The 17,185-nt window shown below is 34.5% G+C and overlaps 1 protein-coding gene across 9 annotated transcripts in view; it reads left to right on the forward strand.

The window, feature by feature from the left end:
* The window catches only part of LOC106869571 (orphan steroid hormone receptor 2), a 168,721-nt gene that overhangs the window by 117,020 nt on the left and 34,516 nt on the right, over nt 1-17,185 (forward strand). For all 9 annotated transcript variants that reach the window (XM_052966728.1, XM_052966745.1, XM_052966720.1 and 6 more), the window contains one exon: nt 13,836-13,984. In XM_052966728.1, coding sequence (XP_052822688.1) covers nt 13,836-13,984 — 149 coding nt within the window. The remainder of the gene's footprint in view (nt 1-13,835; nt 13,985-17,185) is intronic.

Raw genomic sequence — 17,185 nt, forward strand, 5'->3', positions numbered from 1 at the left:
ATATACATATTTGATGAACGACAAGAATGAGTGCTCAACACTACATTATATATATATGTATATATTGTTATTAATTGGCAAAAGTTACAGAGTAATTCAACTTTGGTTCATGCCATTGCACGAAACTCTCAGCCATTGAGTCATTCTGTAACTTTTGCTGAAAATTGAATATATAGATATGAAATAAAATAAGGTGATCAGTCAACATGCGAAATCACACTGGATTATACCTACAAAAAAATTATAGAAGTTAATAGAAGTTTATATAAATATTATTTTGTTGATAGTCATGATGGTGACTGGTGGTAATTTTATTCAATGTTGTATGGATTTTACATAGCTTCTATAATTTTTGTATGTATGATCCAGCATATTGATTAATAGAGCACTTCTACTCATTATGGAAACAATAGTAACTGATTAATAAAGATGGTACTGTCACCTTTATTCCTTTGATTATTATATCATATTTTCTGTGATGGATGCACTACTTCAATAAATTGGAACCTTCCCTGGATTTTCACACACACACACACACACACACACACACACACACACACACACACACACACACACACACACACACACACACACACACACACACACACACACACACACACTCTCTCTCTCTCTCTCTCTCTCTCTCTCTCTCTCTCTCTCTTGAAATACAAACAAAGTTTAGCAACAAGAAAAGCATCTGATTGTAAAACAATGCTTCAGTAATATGTATTCTTCCAACCCAACTGAATATATATGCATAATACACGAATGTGTGTGTGTACACATATATAAAATTAATAAGGGTATATTAAAAACCATACAAGATAAAATCTTGATTTATTGAATTTATCTCGGATATATTTCTTCTTCATATTTGTTGTACTTGCCAATGGCCACTCTTGGTTTATATCTCTGAGCACTTTTTTGTTTCATTTAAGCAAATACCCAGGTCATAATTGTGTTCTACTCTTTAGTATATGTCTAAGTGTTCTGTCTGCTAGAATTAAGATAGAGTAATAGCTGTGCTGATGATGCCTAACGAGGCAGAAACATATGTCCACAGGTTTCTTTTGTTTCCATACAATTGAACTGTATTAGTGGTATGTCAATTTATGAGAATTTTTGATTCATTAGGTGATGCCCCTTCTAATTTAGAGTTAATTCCAATTGGCATCAAGCAAAGAAAGGTTAACTGGGAAAATAGCTTTTGGGTGTGGCAGATGCACATGGGCAATAAACACTGAAGATGTACAGAAAGCAAATTCCATCACATGTTAAAAAAAGCTTTTGCTACCTAGGCGACCAAGTCTGTAGTGTGAGTGGTTGCTCTGAGAGTGTAGTGGCTAGAATAAGAATATCCTGGGCAATGTTCAGGGAGCTCCTACCTCTGCTGGCAACTAAGGGCCTCTTACTCAGGATGAAAGGTAGACTGTATGATGCATGTGTGCGAACTGCCATGCTACATAGAAGTGAGACATGGGCCATGACTGCTGAGGATGTGTTGGTTTGAAAGAAATGAAGCTAGTATGAACCACTGGATGTATAATGTCAGTGTGAATATAAGATAGAGTGTAAGCACTCTGAGAGAAAAGTTGGGCATACAAAGCATCAAATGTGGTGTACAAAAGAGACGACTGTGCTAGTATGGTCCTGTGCTACATATGGATGAGGACAGCTGTGTGAGGAAATGCCACTCCCTAACTGTGGAAGGAACCTGTGGAAGAGGTAGACCCAGGAAGACATGGGATGAGGTGGTGAAGCATGACCTTTGAACATTGGGCCTCACAAAGGCAATGGCAGGAGACCAAGACCTTTGATGATATGCTGTGGTTGAGAAGACCTGGCAACTAAAGTGAGATTGCAGCCACGCATGTCCGGCCCAGTAAAGAGTACCCCCGATGCGTTGGGCGATATGATAGCTTGAGAAGACCTGTTGAGTCAAGTAAAACCAATATCGTAGTATTGAGGAAACATTACCTTGCTTGGAAAAGGTAAGGCTTGGCAACAGGAAGGGCATCTGAACATAGAGAATCTGTCTCAATAAACTCCATCTGACTCATGCAAGCATGGAAAAGTGAATGTTAAAAATGATGATGATCATGATATATAATGTATATTTCTACCATTTCCTTCTCCCTTCAACCATTGATGGTATCAGTAGAGCATTTACATTTTCAACAAGGCTTTTATATTTGGGATAGAGTTAAAGTTTAGGAAATTTATATTAAACACAATGGTGTGTTTAATGATGATATTTTCAGTTATAAATACATGGTGGAAGGTAAATTAATACAGACATTAATTAGATACACTGAGACGTATCTATGAAGTATATCTAACTTCAATATTTAGATAACATGGCTATATATCCTCTCCAATCTAATCTAGGCTCATAAACAAACATCCATATCTATATCAGATATCTAATCCCTCCTCCACTGAAAAAAGAAAAACATAAAACCTAACTATATCCTAGATCTTTTGGATCTAAATTACTCAATAGATATATGGTTAAATCTTAACATTATATATCTTTTAAAAATTAATCAATTTTCTGTAAATTATGTCTATCTCTTGAAATTCTTTAAGTGTTGATCCCAAGATACCTTGCAAAAAGTAAACATGCAGAACTAGTTTTAGAGCTTAAAGCTTTAACCTTTCCACATTTACAACAACCACATATAACACTTCTACAACTACTTTCTGCCACCTACCTCTCCAGTCATACACTTTTTATGGATATATTTTAGTTTAAAAAGCAGTGATGATATAATAATGGGACTGAGATATCTGATGAAATTTGCTCTGTTTATAAAATCAATCTGTTCTTGTTTCTGTTGTCAAATATCGATTCTTTAGCATATTTTTACATTTTTTTTTTTTTTTGCTATTCTTTCAGTGGGCCAAGTTATAAACCTACTTTTGAAAACCTATTTTTGATTTTTGATTGAAGCAATTTCCCATTACTTCCCATTTGTCTTTGTGTAAACATCTAAGGTTTTGTAGTTATTTTACTTCTGAATTAAAAACTTTCTCTCAGTCAAATTGAACCAAATCAATTTGCCTGCAAACTGCTGCCACTGTAGATACCTAAATTTATATCTAAGTAAGAGATAAATTTCATTTTCAGCATGATAATAATAAAAATAATAGTTTCTTACATAGAAACAAGGTCAGAAAGATGAAAGTCAAAGTTGACATTAGTGGAATTTGAATTTGGACTGTAAAGAGCCAGAACTAATGCTGCAAGGCATTTTGTCTGATGCTCTAATACTTCTGCCAACCCTCCGTTCTTAAAATGACAATTTCTCAGAGAGACACAGAGCTATAAATTTGAGGATGAGGAGGAGGTTAGTCTGTTAAATTAACCACAGTACATGTCTGGTACTTTATTTTATTGGTAGGATTTTGAATTCAGATTGTAAAGAACCAGAACAAATGCCACAAAGCATTTTGCCTGACACTCAAATGATACTGTTAACTCACCACTTTTAGTAATAATAATAATAATAATAATCCATTCTACTAAAGGCACAAGGCCTGAAATTTTGGGGGAGGGGACTAGTTGATTACATCAATCCATTCACTGGTATTTAATTTATCAACCCTGAAAGGATGAAAGACAAAGTTGACCTTGACAGAATTTGAACTCAGAAGATAAAGATGGATGAAATGCTGCTAACCATTTTGCCTAGTGTGCTAATGGTTCTGCCAGCTCACCACCTTAATATCAATAATACATACATACACACACACACACACACATGCAACCTACTGCAATGTATCATCAAATGAAAGGATGAGCCTATATGAACAGAAGGCTATGCATGGATATGTTATTAGAAAGGTCCGTGATGATAGTACATCGATCATCAAAGCAGTTTATCATGGACAAATAGCCAGAATACTACCTCTTACTTAGAAGGGTATGCATTTGCAATCCAGGTGCAAGAAATATCAACCAAGTACCTGATGCACAAAAGGAATAGAGATGCAGGAAAAGCAGTAAAATGTGACAACCGATGCAGACTTTGTGGAGTTCACACTGAAGATATCACCCACATCACAAGCAGTTGTCCGAAAATGTGATCACAGTATTATCTACCGATGAGACATGACATTGTAGCTAGGCTAGGACACTATAATGAAATTCGTTGGAAGGATATTTCTGAGGGCAAAGAAATATGAACCCACAATATGGTAGAAGCCATAGCCACTCATAATAAAAAGGAATACTGGTGGAATGTCCCAGTGAGGACCTCAATAAAATGTAAGCACAACAGACCTGATATAATGATTTGGGATAGAGTAGAGAAACTGTGCATAGTTGTGGAAATTAAGTGGCCAGCAGATGTTAACATCAGTGAAAGAGAGAACACATGCATGTGAGCGCATGCACACACAGATATTCATATGACAAACTTTCTATAGTTACTAGCAACCAATTCACTCACAAGACATTGGTTAGCCCAGAGTATAGAAGATATTTGCCCAGGGTACCATGCTGTGGGACTGATCCCAAAACCATGTGGTTATGAAGCAGACTTGTAAACTATATATCTATGTCTGCACTTAGCCATACCTCAGTCTTACATATATATCTACCATTTACAAAGCTCTCAGTTCTTGAGTCATTTTTATTAACTTATATAAGTATATGTGTATATAGGTGCAGATGTGGTTATGTGGTTAAGAAGCTTGCTTCTCAACCATATAGTCTTGAGTTCAGTCCTACTTAATGGTACCTTGGGCAATGTCTTTTGTTGCCTAGGGCCAACCAAGTCCTTGAGAAAGCATTTTGTAGATGGAAACTAAAAGAAGCCTGTCATATGTGTGTGTGTGTATGAATTTATGCGTACTTTCTTGACATGGTTATAGACAAGCATAACTGTTATACAAGTGATGTTGTTCACTTCCAGTCTTCTGTGAAAAACATGCCTGGCCATGAGGAAATATTACCTTGCTTGGAAAGAGGCGAGCATTGATGACAGGAAGTGCAACAGGTCATAGAAAATCTGCGTCAACAAATCCCTCCTGACCCATGCAAGCTTCTATATATCACCAGTTTAGGAACCGTCAGTTTTGCATCTATTGTTACACCACAGTGTATATAAACCCTAAACTTCTCATACAACTCTCCTTTCAGTTTCACTGATGAAGGCATCACGTGTCCATATATTTTTATGATGTTTGTTTGAAAACACAGTAGTGCCCGGGAATAATATAGAATATATAATTTTTATAGAATACTTGTAGAGATAACTTTAACAAGTAATATATCAAGCATTTATTCTATTATGTAGCATGATAATATTTCAAGTGTCTCTTTATTTTAGCTATTCTTATATTATTGTTCTGTACCTGACTTTTTCCACTTTTATTGAGCACTCTGCTAATCACTTTGAACAAAAGAAATATTTTCATTATAAACGCAGTATATTTATACTTATAATCTCTAGGTATAAATATATATTGCAGCTCATTTAAGGTTAATTTCAGTGAATTAAGCATTGTTATAAAGTGTGTTACAAAGCAAATCAAGTGTTTTTGCGATTCATATCTTGCTGTTTCCATATATTATCATATATTATCAATTCTGCTTAATGCTTTGCAGTTCTGTTGATGATAGCATCATGTCTCTGTGGATTTCTTTGAATGTCTGACTGCTAGAAGCATAGTTGTGTCCACTGGAGATATAGAATATATGTATTTATTTCTTGTAATTTCATTATGTTTGCAAGTGTCTCTTTTTTTTGAAGCTGTATTTATATATTATACTACTGCTCTAAACCTGATCCCCCCCCCCCCGTTTTCACTTTAGTTGAGTATTCTATTCATCACTTTATATAAAAGATATTTTCATTAAAATTGCAAAAGTTCTTATGTTTATAATTACTTTACATTTTTGTGAGTGAGTGTGTGTTTGTCATTGTATCCGTTATCTATATAAGTTAGTATTTATATCTGCATGTGTGTGTGTTTGAATGCCTATATTATTGCATTTATATCTAGGTGTTTGTGTATGTGTTTATCATATAGAAATATGAAGGAGAGAGTAAAAGGAAGTGAATGTAAATATAATTGAAATATCTCGAGAAAGAGAGAAACAGAGAACTGTTGAGTTATTTTGTAATGTGTTATTCCTGTTTCTTGTCCTACAGTAGAAACTATTTATATTTTTAGATTCTGCCAAAGTTGTGAGTTGAAATATTGAAACAATTCTTTAAGCTTCCAAATCACTGTTGTTAATCCTCAGATTAAACTTAAAGGGCAACCTTTTATTTTCATTAAAGTTTATTTCTTCCTTTTGCTCTGTTGCTTCTTATTCAAGATCACCTAAAATGAACTTCATAAATTCAAGGGAAACCCTTTGCTATTTCTCATTTCTTTTTATGTTACATCACAAAGTAAGGGATTGAACCTTGTAGAGAAGGATTTAAAGACTGTTTATTTTAAAGGTCATGGGATTAGCTAAAGGCAGTGCAGAGAGAATAAGTATTTCTCATGTTAGCATGAGGTATTGAGTTTTGAAAAGCAACATTGGAAATTATTAGGTATGTTCTTTTCCCAAGGGCATCAAGAACTTAAGAAACTGGAAGGAAAAAAGCATCAGAAATTCTGTTCCTTGAGAGCTTTGATCTTTCAACAAAAAGTGTGTGTGTGTGTCCTTAATTTTTTTTTCAGATATTTTTCTGAAGATTGGCTTTTAAGAATTACTAAAACATAAACTTTTTTCTGTCTGCCTCTTTCTTTGTGTGTGTGTGTGTGTGTGCACATGTGTGCACACACACACACACACACACAAATACATAAATGCATTTATGTTTGTCATACATCACACACCCATGTGTGTGCATTTTTGTAGTAGATTTCGTAATAGAAAGGCCTATAATAATTGTGAAACTTTGATAAAAACCTCCATAAAGTTAGCTAAGTTGAGTAATTCTAATGAATCAATGCCTTGACTTTATATAATTCAGGTAGGAAGTGATGTACTGGATGACATATACAAAATTTCTAAAAGGATTAAAATTTGTCTCTTAGTTAGAGAGAGAAAACAGTAACCTAACAGCAAATGTTAGAAATTCCTAAAGAAAAGAGGAAATGATTTTAAGAAATGAAGAATTAATCTCTTAGAGAGTTGAATTTTCATGCTTATAGTGGAAAAATCAGTTTTTTTTTTTATCAGGTAAGGGGATAACTATGGGCATGTTTCAGTATTATGAGACCTCAGTAGCAAAGCATAGTCATCTGAAACATGATTTTTCAGATATTTTTCTCTTAAGTTTTCGGTTTTCTGAGAAATTGATTCTTGTGTTCTTAAACCCTTTTGGTGAGAAATGTTTCCACTAGCTTTTGTTTTCTATCTCCCACTCAGGAGGCAACTTTCATCCTTTACATCATCTACTTGAATGTGAGAAAATCTTGATTAGTTTTAAAATGCTTTGAAATAACTCCAGGCAAAATTGCTATGAATGAAACTGGTTTTTCTTCTTCTTATCATTATTATTTCATACTTCCTAAGTCTGGCTTTGGGTAAAAAGTATAATCTGCAAAATAATAAGGGAGGATTATAACTGATTGAATTAATTAAGCTTCAGTTCATTATTGATACTTGTCCCTTAATAAAATGTGATGTCAATCCAGCATGATGATAATAATGATAATCCTTTCTACTATAGGCACAAGGCCTGAAATTAGGGGGAGGGGTAAGTCGATTACATCGACTCCAGTACTCAACTGGTACTTATTTTATTGACCCTGAAAGGAGGAAAGGTGAAGTCAACCTTGATGAAATTTGAACTCAGAACATGCAGATGGACAAAATGCCACTCAGCATTTTGCCCAGCGTGGTAATGCTTCTGCCAGCTTGCCACCTTAATAATAATAATAATAATGATAATAATAATAATAATAATGATAATAATAATAATAATAATAATAATAATAATAATAATAATAATAATGGTTTCAAAGTTTGGTACAAGGCCAGCAAGTTCAGGGGAGTGATTAAGTCAATTACATTGACCCCAGTGTTCAATTGATCTTAATTTTATCAATCCCAAAAGGCAAAATTTGAACTTAGAATGAATGTAAAGATAGCTGAAATACCACTAAGCATTTTGCCCAGCATGCTAATGATTCTGCCAGCTCACTGCCTTAACAATAATAATCCTTTCTACTGGAAGCACAAGGCTTCAAATTTTGGGGAAAGGATTAAGTCAATTACATCGACCCCAGTGTTTAACTGGTACTTATTTAATCGACCCTGAAAGAATGAAAGGTAAAGTTGACCTTGGTGGAATATGAACTCAGAACATAGCAACAGACAAAATACCGCTAAGCATTTTGCCTAGCAACTCGCCACTTTAATGATAATAATAATAATTTCAATTTTTTGCCACAAGGACAGCTTGGGGAAATGGGGATGAGTCAATTACATTGACCCCAGTGTTCAGTTGATACTTATTTTATCGACTCCAAAAGGATGAAAGGCAAAGTTGATCTCAGTGGAATTTGAACTCAGGACATAGTGGCAGACAGAATACTGCTAAGCATTTTGCTCGGTGTGCTAATGATTCTGTCAGCTCACCACCTTAATAATAATAATAATAATAATAATAGTAATAATCATGATGATGATGATGATCCCTTTTGTTTTAGGCACAAAGCCTGAAATTTGGGGGAGGGGGATAGTCGATTTCATCGACCCCAGTACTCAACTGGTACTTAGTTTATCAACCTTGAAAGAATGAAAGGCAAAGTTGCCCTTGGTGGAATTTGAACTCAGAACATGACAGCAGACGGAATATCACTAAGCATTTTGACTGGCATGCTAACAATTCTGCCAGCTTGCCACCTTAATAATCATAATAAAAATAATCCTTTCTGTTTTAGGCACAAAGCCTGAAATTTGGAGGAGGGGGATAGTCAATTTCATCGACCCCACTACTCAAATGTTACTTAGTTTATTGACCCCGAAAGAATGAAAGGCAAAGTTAACCTTGGTGGAATTTGAACTCAGAACGTAGCGGCAGACAAACAAATAAGAATCCTTTCTACTGGCCTGAAATTTTGGGGAAGGGATTAAGTCGATTACTTTGACCCCAGTGCATAACTGGTACTTATTTAATCAACCCTGAAAGGAGGAAAGGCAAAGTCGACCTTGGCAGAATTTGAACTCAGAACGTAGTGACGGGCGAACTACCGCTAAGTATTCCATTCAATGTACTAATGACTTTGCCAGCTCACTGCTTTAATACTACTACTACTACTACTACTAATAATAATAATAATGGTGCTGATTCTGCCTGCCACTGTTGTGGTACAACCAGAGAAACAATTGACCTCCTAATCTCTGGATGTTCTACATTAGCCTCAAATGAATATATTACTCACCATTATAGATTTGGTCAGCATTTGCACTGGATCATAAGCCATTAGTCTGGACTCCCATACAAAGTAAAAATGGTGGGGACATAAGCCTACCAAATTAGTTGAAAATTACAATTCTTTGGGACTTATGTATCCAAGCTGGTTATGCTATACAAGCCAATAGATCAGATTTGTGGTAAAAAATTACATCGACAAAAGATGTCTGTGCATAGATTGCCTAAATCTACAATGTATATTAAGTTTGTACTGGAGAACAATATATTGTTTCCAGTGTGTACTGATGTGTTTTGACGAGAGTTTTTTTTCAAGCAACATACAATGTCTGTATTTCATGAGGATATAAATGAATGACGTATGTATGTAGAATATCTGGAACCATTAGAGCAGCTGTGTCCATAAGTAGATGTTACAAGGAGTATGTGGTGATATATACAACACAAAAGTATTAAAAACATTGAGTTGCAACACATCAACTATAATAATTCATAGGCATAGAAAGTCTAGCTCAAACTATGACAGAACAAACATGAGAAAATTATGATTATTTATGACTTGTTGTAAGGCACACATAATGTCATGTTTATATAATGTCTAAAAATAAGCATACTAAACTTTCACTACAATTTTGTAACCATGATGACCCAACTCTGTCGATTCAAACAGAAATTTTATTTCTTTCCTTCCCATTCACTTATATTTTCTCTTGATCATTGTTTTCTACTTTCATGATTTACTTGATGTGATATATAGTGTGCTCTGTATTATGTAGTGTTTGTTAAATGGTTGTTTTAGTGTTGTGGTATGATTTATGATTAGCAAATTCTCATGAGGCCTGCTGCAAGAAAAATGTTACTCATCTCCTACTTAGAAAATACAAAGTATTGTATCTATTATGGTTATCTATCTGCAGCAGAGGTTCTCAAACTTTTTTGGTCACTGCCCCTCTCATGGCCACATAATACCCTCAGTGCCCCTACCGCTATTTTTATGTATAAATAAATATTTTATATTTCACTTATATATACTATGAATCATTTGATATTTAATATAATATTATATAATTTGTGTACAATACTATAATAATATTATAATAAATTCATAGTGTCCCCCAATTCACTGCCTTCCTCCCAATACCTCCTTTTTCTCTACCGCCCCCTTAGGCACCAGCGCCCACCTGGACTGGCTCAATGGTGGGGGGTGGTAGTGCTCACTTTGAGAATCTATGATCTGCAGTATCATTAAAATGATAGTGAAGTAGTTTAATACTATTTTTATATGTTTAAGATTGTCCTTTTGTTTTGTCTCAGTATTGACTAGTTGTACTGTCATGATAATAATAACCTGCGTAAATTCATTCTAATAGTAATTTAGTTTTGTAATACTACTATGGCACACTGATACTCTGCTACAATGTTTAACATATATTATTACACTTCTAGTTGTTATACTGCTACCACTATTTGCTGTTGCTAAGTGGCTTTATCTTATGTTTTAACTAGTGTATTTTATTATGGCTATATAGACAGATGTAGTTGTGTAGTTAAGAAGTTTACTTCTCAACTATTTGGCTTTGGGTTCAATCCCACTGCATTGTACCTTGGGCAAGTCTTCTGCTACAGCTCTAGACCAATCAATGCCTTGTGAGGGAATTTAGTAGATGGAGCCTGAAAAAAACACATTGTGTGTGTGTGTGTGTGTGTGTGTGTGTGTGTGTGTGTGTGTGTGTGTGTGTGTGTGCACGCACACGTGTGTATATATGTATGAATGTTTACAATCTGTACTGGGCTATTTTTTACAAAATTTGATATCACAATTCATAGCTGGGGTGCAACCAGTGATGTTTGTTAACTTTTTATATCAATAAATTATCTTCTGTCTCTGTACTTTTGAATTCTTCTGGATACAAAAATCACTTGCTTGACAAACAAGTAAAGGTTGGTGACAGGAAGAACATTCAGCTGTAAAAATTCTGCCTCAAATACCTTCCCTCCACTTAAGCCATGTCCATATGGAATAAAAGACATTAAATTACTAATAAGCTGATTGCACTCAGAGGATTGTAAAAATACATTTCTGTCCATATTCATTTTCAGTCTCCATCTTAAGATTGTTTATGAATTGTATATGTCAGGAAATTATGTGCCCTTAAAATATCATCTTTTACTTATGTTGTCTTGCAAAACATATAAAGGTAGATACCCCTTTAATGCCACTGTTCTGTTTCTTGTCCGTATTAGTGCACTATGAGTCTGATAACTTCTATTTGTTTCTTTGCTTAAGATCTTTAATTTAATTCTTCATTGTTGATATAGGTTAGATTCTTGTAGAAATTTGGTTTAAATGAATTATTAGGTCATATATTGCCCATTTTGATGTTAACTATATATCTGTAAGGAAAGAAGTGGTATCTGTTTTCAACCAGGTAGAATGCCTGCATCCCATGACTACGTCCATAAATCAACTAAATTAATTGACATATAAAATCTATTACTTGGCAATGTTTGCCTCTAAAGAAATGACAAAAAGAAAGGAAATTCTATAAATGAAGCGCATAGTTTAGAGCAGGAATTGATTTTTAGCCAGAGTTTGTTTTTAAAATGTTTTATTTACTGTCATACAAATATCCATTTTTCACCAAGTGATACATAATGTTGAAGTATTTCATTTGATTATGTTTAAACATTGGAAATAGTTTTTCATTCAAACATTTCAGGACATCCAAGCTGTCTTGTTATGGATTTTCAATTATTTTTTTTATAAGAAAAGATGAATGACATGATTGTTTCATCATCATTTTATAATATTAGAAATTAAGTTTCTATATACTTCTGCAATATTCTGTCTTTATGTGGCTGTGTTTATATAAAATGATGGTGATGTTACACTAGTTACAAAGTATTATTTCCATTACAATTTTAATTTGGTTCTCATCACAATGTAGTCAGAATTTATTGTGGATTATCCACTGGACTACTAGCTCCATGTGTTTCAGTTCAAATGCACCACAAGTGTTTTGTTGTCTCTCTGGGCTGGGAACTCAGTTCTATATGACTCATTAATAATCTTGTTGTGGAGAATATGTTCCAGAATCTTTGTACAAATTTTCTAGAGTATATTCTATTGGAGGATATCTATTTCAGGTTGAAATTAAAAATGGAAAATATCAGGCTTTATGGCTGCTTGCACTTTTTTAAATGCATTTTTATATTATTATCTGTTGTTGCTTTCTGCTGAAATATAAATATGCCAAATGCTACAATCTTTTATTATTGGTCATCTAATACCTTATCCTCAAAACTTCCAAGCTAAGTTGACTGCTTATAATTTACATCCATTTCTCATTTTTGGATATGAAGATTCATGTCAAACTGAATCATTGTACTCTAAGGTTTACTACCTCCTCCCCCCTGCACTTTTTCTGTTGCACATTAAAGACCTACCTAATAAAACGTCTTGCATACTCTCCTATGAAGATGACATTAACTTTCATTCCTCCTTAACCTTTGAGAACACCAGCAACATTCAAACACAATCTAGACTCCTCACACTTGACAGATATTGAACTTATGAGCATAGACTTTGAGAACAGCCTGCAATGAGGATGACTTGATAAATCCTTTTCAACAGAACAAATATACAATGGCTATACTTTATCAAGAAAGCAGTCTTGTACCTCATCCTTTCTGGTAATGAACAACACACAACTAATACCTGCAAAGTCATGTCAAATGTTAGGATTCATATTCTTTGATGATCTTTCAGAGCAATTCCCACATATATAACATTGCCAAAACTGCATTACAGGGACTTGGGTTTCTCTTTTGTGCCAATAAATACTTTGGCTTCAATCAGATGCTAATATTTCATAAAGTTTAAGAGCCACACTGAAGTATTGCTTACATATAGAGAAGAGTGATGCCCTTGGACAAATACAAAAGGCTATCAGATTGATTGCCAAGTCATTAATGTTCTTCATTAGCTCACAGATACTCTCAACTTCTTGTATCGGTAATAAAATGGTCTATACTCCTCTGAATTAGCCAACTGCATATCTTTTCACTTGTCTTTCTTCTTCCTATCACTGTTACTGTGTTTCACTTTCAAGATTTCACAATCTATACTTCACCCAAACTTTTCTTCCTAGAATTGTCTCACTCTCTGAAATTTTTTCCTCTTTTACATTTTCCCTCGCTTTTATTTAAAGTGCAATATATATTCAAATACTGGATTATTTTGAAATACTATTACTTAAGTACTCCCAAAATAATCTTCTCCATACACATTTGTAAGTACGTAGCAGCTTATAGAAATAATTTTTCAATGAAAACCAGAAGGAAACAAAGGGTGTTTTTTATGGTCTACAAAGTTTCATCATCATCATCATCGTCATCATTATTATTATTAAATGTTTTAAAAATTATTTCATTTTCTACTTTCAGCTGTTCAGCAAGAAAGAAAGCCACCTGATTCTGAGAAGAAAGCTCCTACAGCTATGGCTACTTCAACTCAGAGAATCTATATTCGCAAAGATCTAAACAGTCCAGCTGCTGCAATTCCCAATTTTTCCAATCGTATATCTGAAATAGAGGTAGGGCCATTCTGCCATATTTCTTATTTTCTTAAATGTTTTTCTCTTTATACATTAAAACTTATATTTTATGGCAAACAATGAAAGATTATGAGCATTGATTTGTTGCTTCGTCGTAAACATTTTGACACTAATATTTAGGAAAGTCTTATAGGTAAAACCCTGTCAGTGTCATGTTTATATTTCAAATGTGACTGTGCATTTATGGTAAACACTTGTGTACTGATGGTGTTGCTGTACTCCATCTCCAAATGCAGGATTTGATTTCTCATCAGGCAGTGAAACAGCTTTGTAGCCCCCACCAAAACCACCTCCAGTGTGACACCAGAGCTGCCCGCTGACATAGGTCGCAAATCTCCCACACAACATTATGAGCTTTGTTGAGTCAGATGTTACAACTCTGGACCAAGTGTTTCTATCATACTCAATGTTTGATCGTGCTGCACCGCTCTTCCTCCCTCATGTGCCAGATGTAATGGCTTGCTTTCTTGACAGTTTCTGATAATTTTCTAGCAACATTTCTACTCTCCTTTGCTGCTGGTCCAAGGCCTCTGATTCCATCAAATTCTCCAATAAGAAGGCATATTACCTTCTAACCATTGTTCAGCCAACTCACTGTATTTTCTGTCTTGCATTAGGAAATTGTTTTTGATGTTCACTAAGCCAATAAGCCTGCATTGTTATTTAAAAGATAAACAGATGTCTTTCCCAAGTGAGGGATATCTGCCTCATGATGTAGAAGTTGAAGATAATCTCTCACTCTGTGAGGCAAGAGGCAAATGTATTTGAGAAGAGTTTAACTTAAATGGGAAAAAGCTTCAGGTTTATTAAGTTGATAGCTGAGATGCTGAAAATGTCAGATTAGGATTATATTATACTAGTTAGTTACAACATCATGTCATGTACACAGCTCACATTTCTATTTACTTTCAAACCCATGGATGTCATGTACCTTTTTATCTGAAATTTTCAATGACAACAATTTAGTATTCTATTTGATCCCCCCTTACACACACACACACACACACACACACACACACACACACACACACACACACACACACACACACACACACACACACACCTCACTGTTGTTTCATTTATCTGTAGTTTCATTTATCTGTAGTTTCATTGAATTACTTTTGGTGTCAAAAGTTTTCATCATATAATTTGGAAAAGTTTTTGAAAAACTGTCAAATTTGCTAAGGTTTTAGAAATTAAAATGTAGATGATTGAAAAGCATGCAAGCGCACACACACATGTACTTTGTTCATATCAAAAAAGTTAAAGGGTGATCTATCTTAAAACAATCATATTTATAAAAAGTCAGTTACTCTGTGAAAGATGTAACGATGTTCCCAAGCAACTTTAAAAGTTCTAATTGCTGAGAATTGTGCCTTGGAGCATAGCACAATTTCCATTCCTAATTCCAAATTATTTGTTTAGCTGCAGAAAGAGAATTCAGTTATAACATCAGAAATATAAAAAGCAAACTTTTTTCCAGCATGCAAATATCTAAATTTTCAAAACTTGTGATACCTATAATAGCATTGGGAATTGACTGGAAAACACATTTTACTATATCTTTCCTATATTATTCTCTATCTTTTCTCTACTATTCTTTCAAAGATTGATTTGTTAGTCTCAAATTATTTTTGAGAGCTTTCAAACTATCCTGTTCAAGGTTTTTTCGTGATTAACACCAAACTTTGACACAGATTAACCTAGTTTTCCTTGGCATTTATTTTCGTCCTATATTTGTATATTACTAGGCTATCAATCATCTTCCCTTCTTGGTTGGTGTTTTTTCACTCATTTCAAATAGATGAATAATGTTAGTTTTCAGAATGTGATAATTACAAGCAACACAATAACAACATTTATCTTGGCATATGCCCCACAGGTAGAACTCTCAGAAGAACAAAAGGATCATTTCTATGAGATGCTTCTGTAGACTACCTCAGCAATGAGTGACAGCAACCTCATTATCGTAGCTGGTGACTTCAGCAAATATGTTGGGTGACACCTTGATGCTTCTGTGGTTTACTTGGAGGTTATGGTTCCAGAAATGCTTTTTCTAATACTGATTATTTAACATCTTAATAAAATTTACTAAAATCCAATTATTCTAATATAACATCATCATCGTTTAATATCCGTTGTCCAGGTTTGCCCTGAAGGTTGTAGGATTAGTAGTCTAGCATTTTTTTAGCCAGAGGATTTTCAAGTTTTCAGAGTATAAGAAATTCCATTACTTAATCTTTATACTGAATTATTCTCTGTTCAATTATAAGTTAGCTTTGATTGCTCACTTTAGAGAGACAAAAAACTCAGTATATGAAGTAGAGTTCTATTCATTCATTGTTTGACACTAAAGACTTATTTCATGAAGAACATTTCGGGAACTGAGAACAGAGATGCAAAAGAATTTAAGTGCATGTGTGTTTGTGTGTGTAGGTAGGTGTCTGTCTTCCTGCTTTCCCAATAATATATAAACTATATATATATTAATTGTAAACCACTTATGTGATAAGTTGTCAAAGGATGGATCTTGAGCCTACAGTGGATCGTGGAATATGTGCTGGAGTATACTCCTGTGTGACTTTATGTATACATTGCATATTTGGTCAATACATGTGAATGTATGCATAACCGGAAGGACAAATCCGTATTTACTTCAGTAAAGTATGTAGTGTTCGTACACTGTGAGTGCACAGGTGCACTATCCCCAACTCTACCTTGGTGCCTTTGTTATTTAAATATCTTGATTCCATCAGATCCTGAAAATTTTATATATGTATATATAATAAACACTGTAAACAAACAGGAAACAACTTCTATCTCATTCCAGGGAGAAAAACTAGAGGTAGTCGATAGCTTCCGCTATCTGGGTGACCAAGTTAGTAGTGGGGGTGGGTGCGCTGAAAGTGTAGCTGCTAGAATAAGAATAGCCTGGGCAAAGTTTAGAGAGCTCTTACCTCTGCTGGCGACAAAGGGACTCTCACTCAGAGTAAAAGGCAGACTGTATGATGCATGTGTACGAACAGCCATGCTACATGGCAGTGAAACATGGGCTGTGACTGCTGAGGACATGCGTAAGCTCGCAAGGAATGAAGCCAGTATGCTCAGCTGGATGTGTAATGTCAATGTGCATACCCGTCAGAGTGTAAGTATCTTGAGAGAAAAGCTGAACATAAGAAG

Source organism: Octopus bimaculoides, chromosome 1 (genome assembly GCF_001194135.2).
Source record: "Octopus bimaculoides isolate UCB-OBI-ISO-001 chromosome 1, ASM119413v2, whole genome shotgun sequence".
NCBI lineage: Eukaryota > Metazoa > Mollusca > Cephalopoda > Octopoda > Octopodidae > Octopus > Octopus bimaculoides.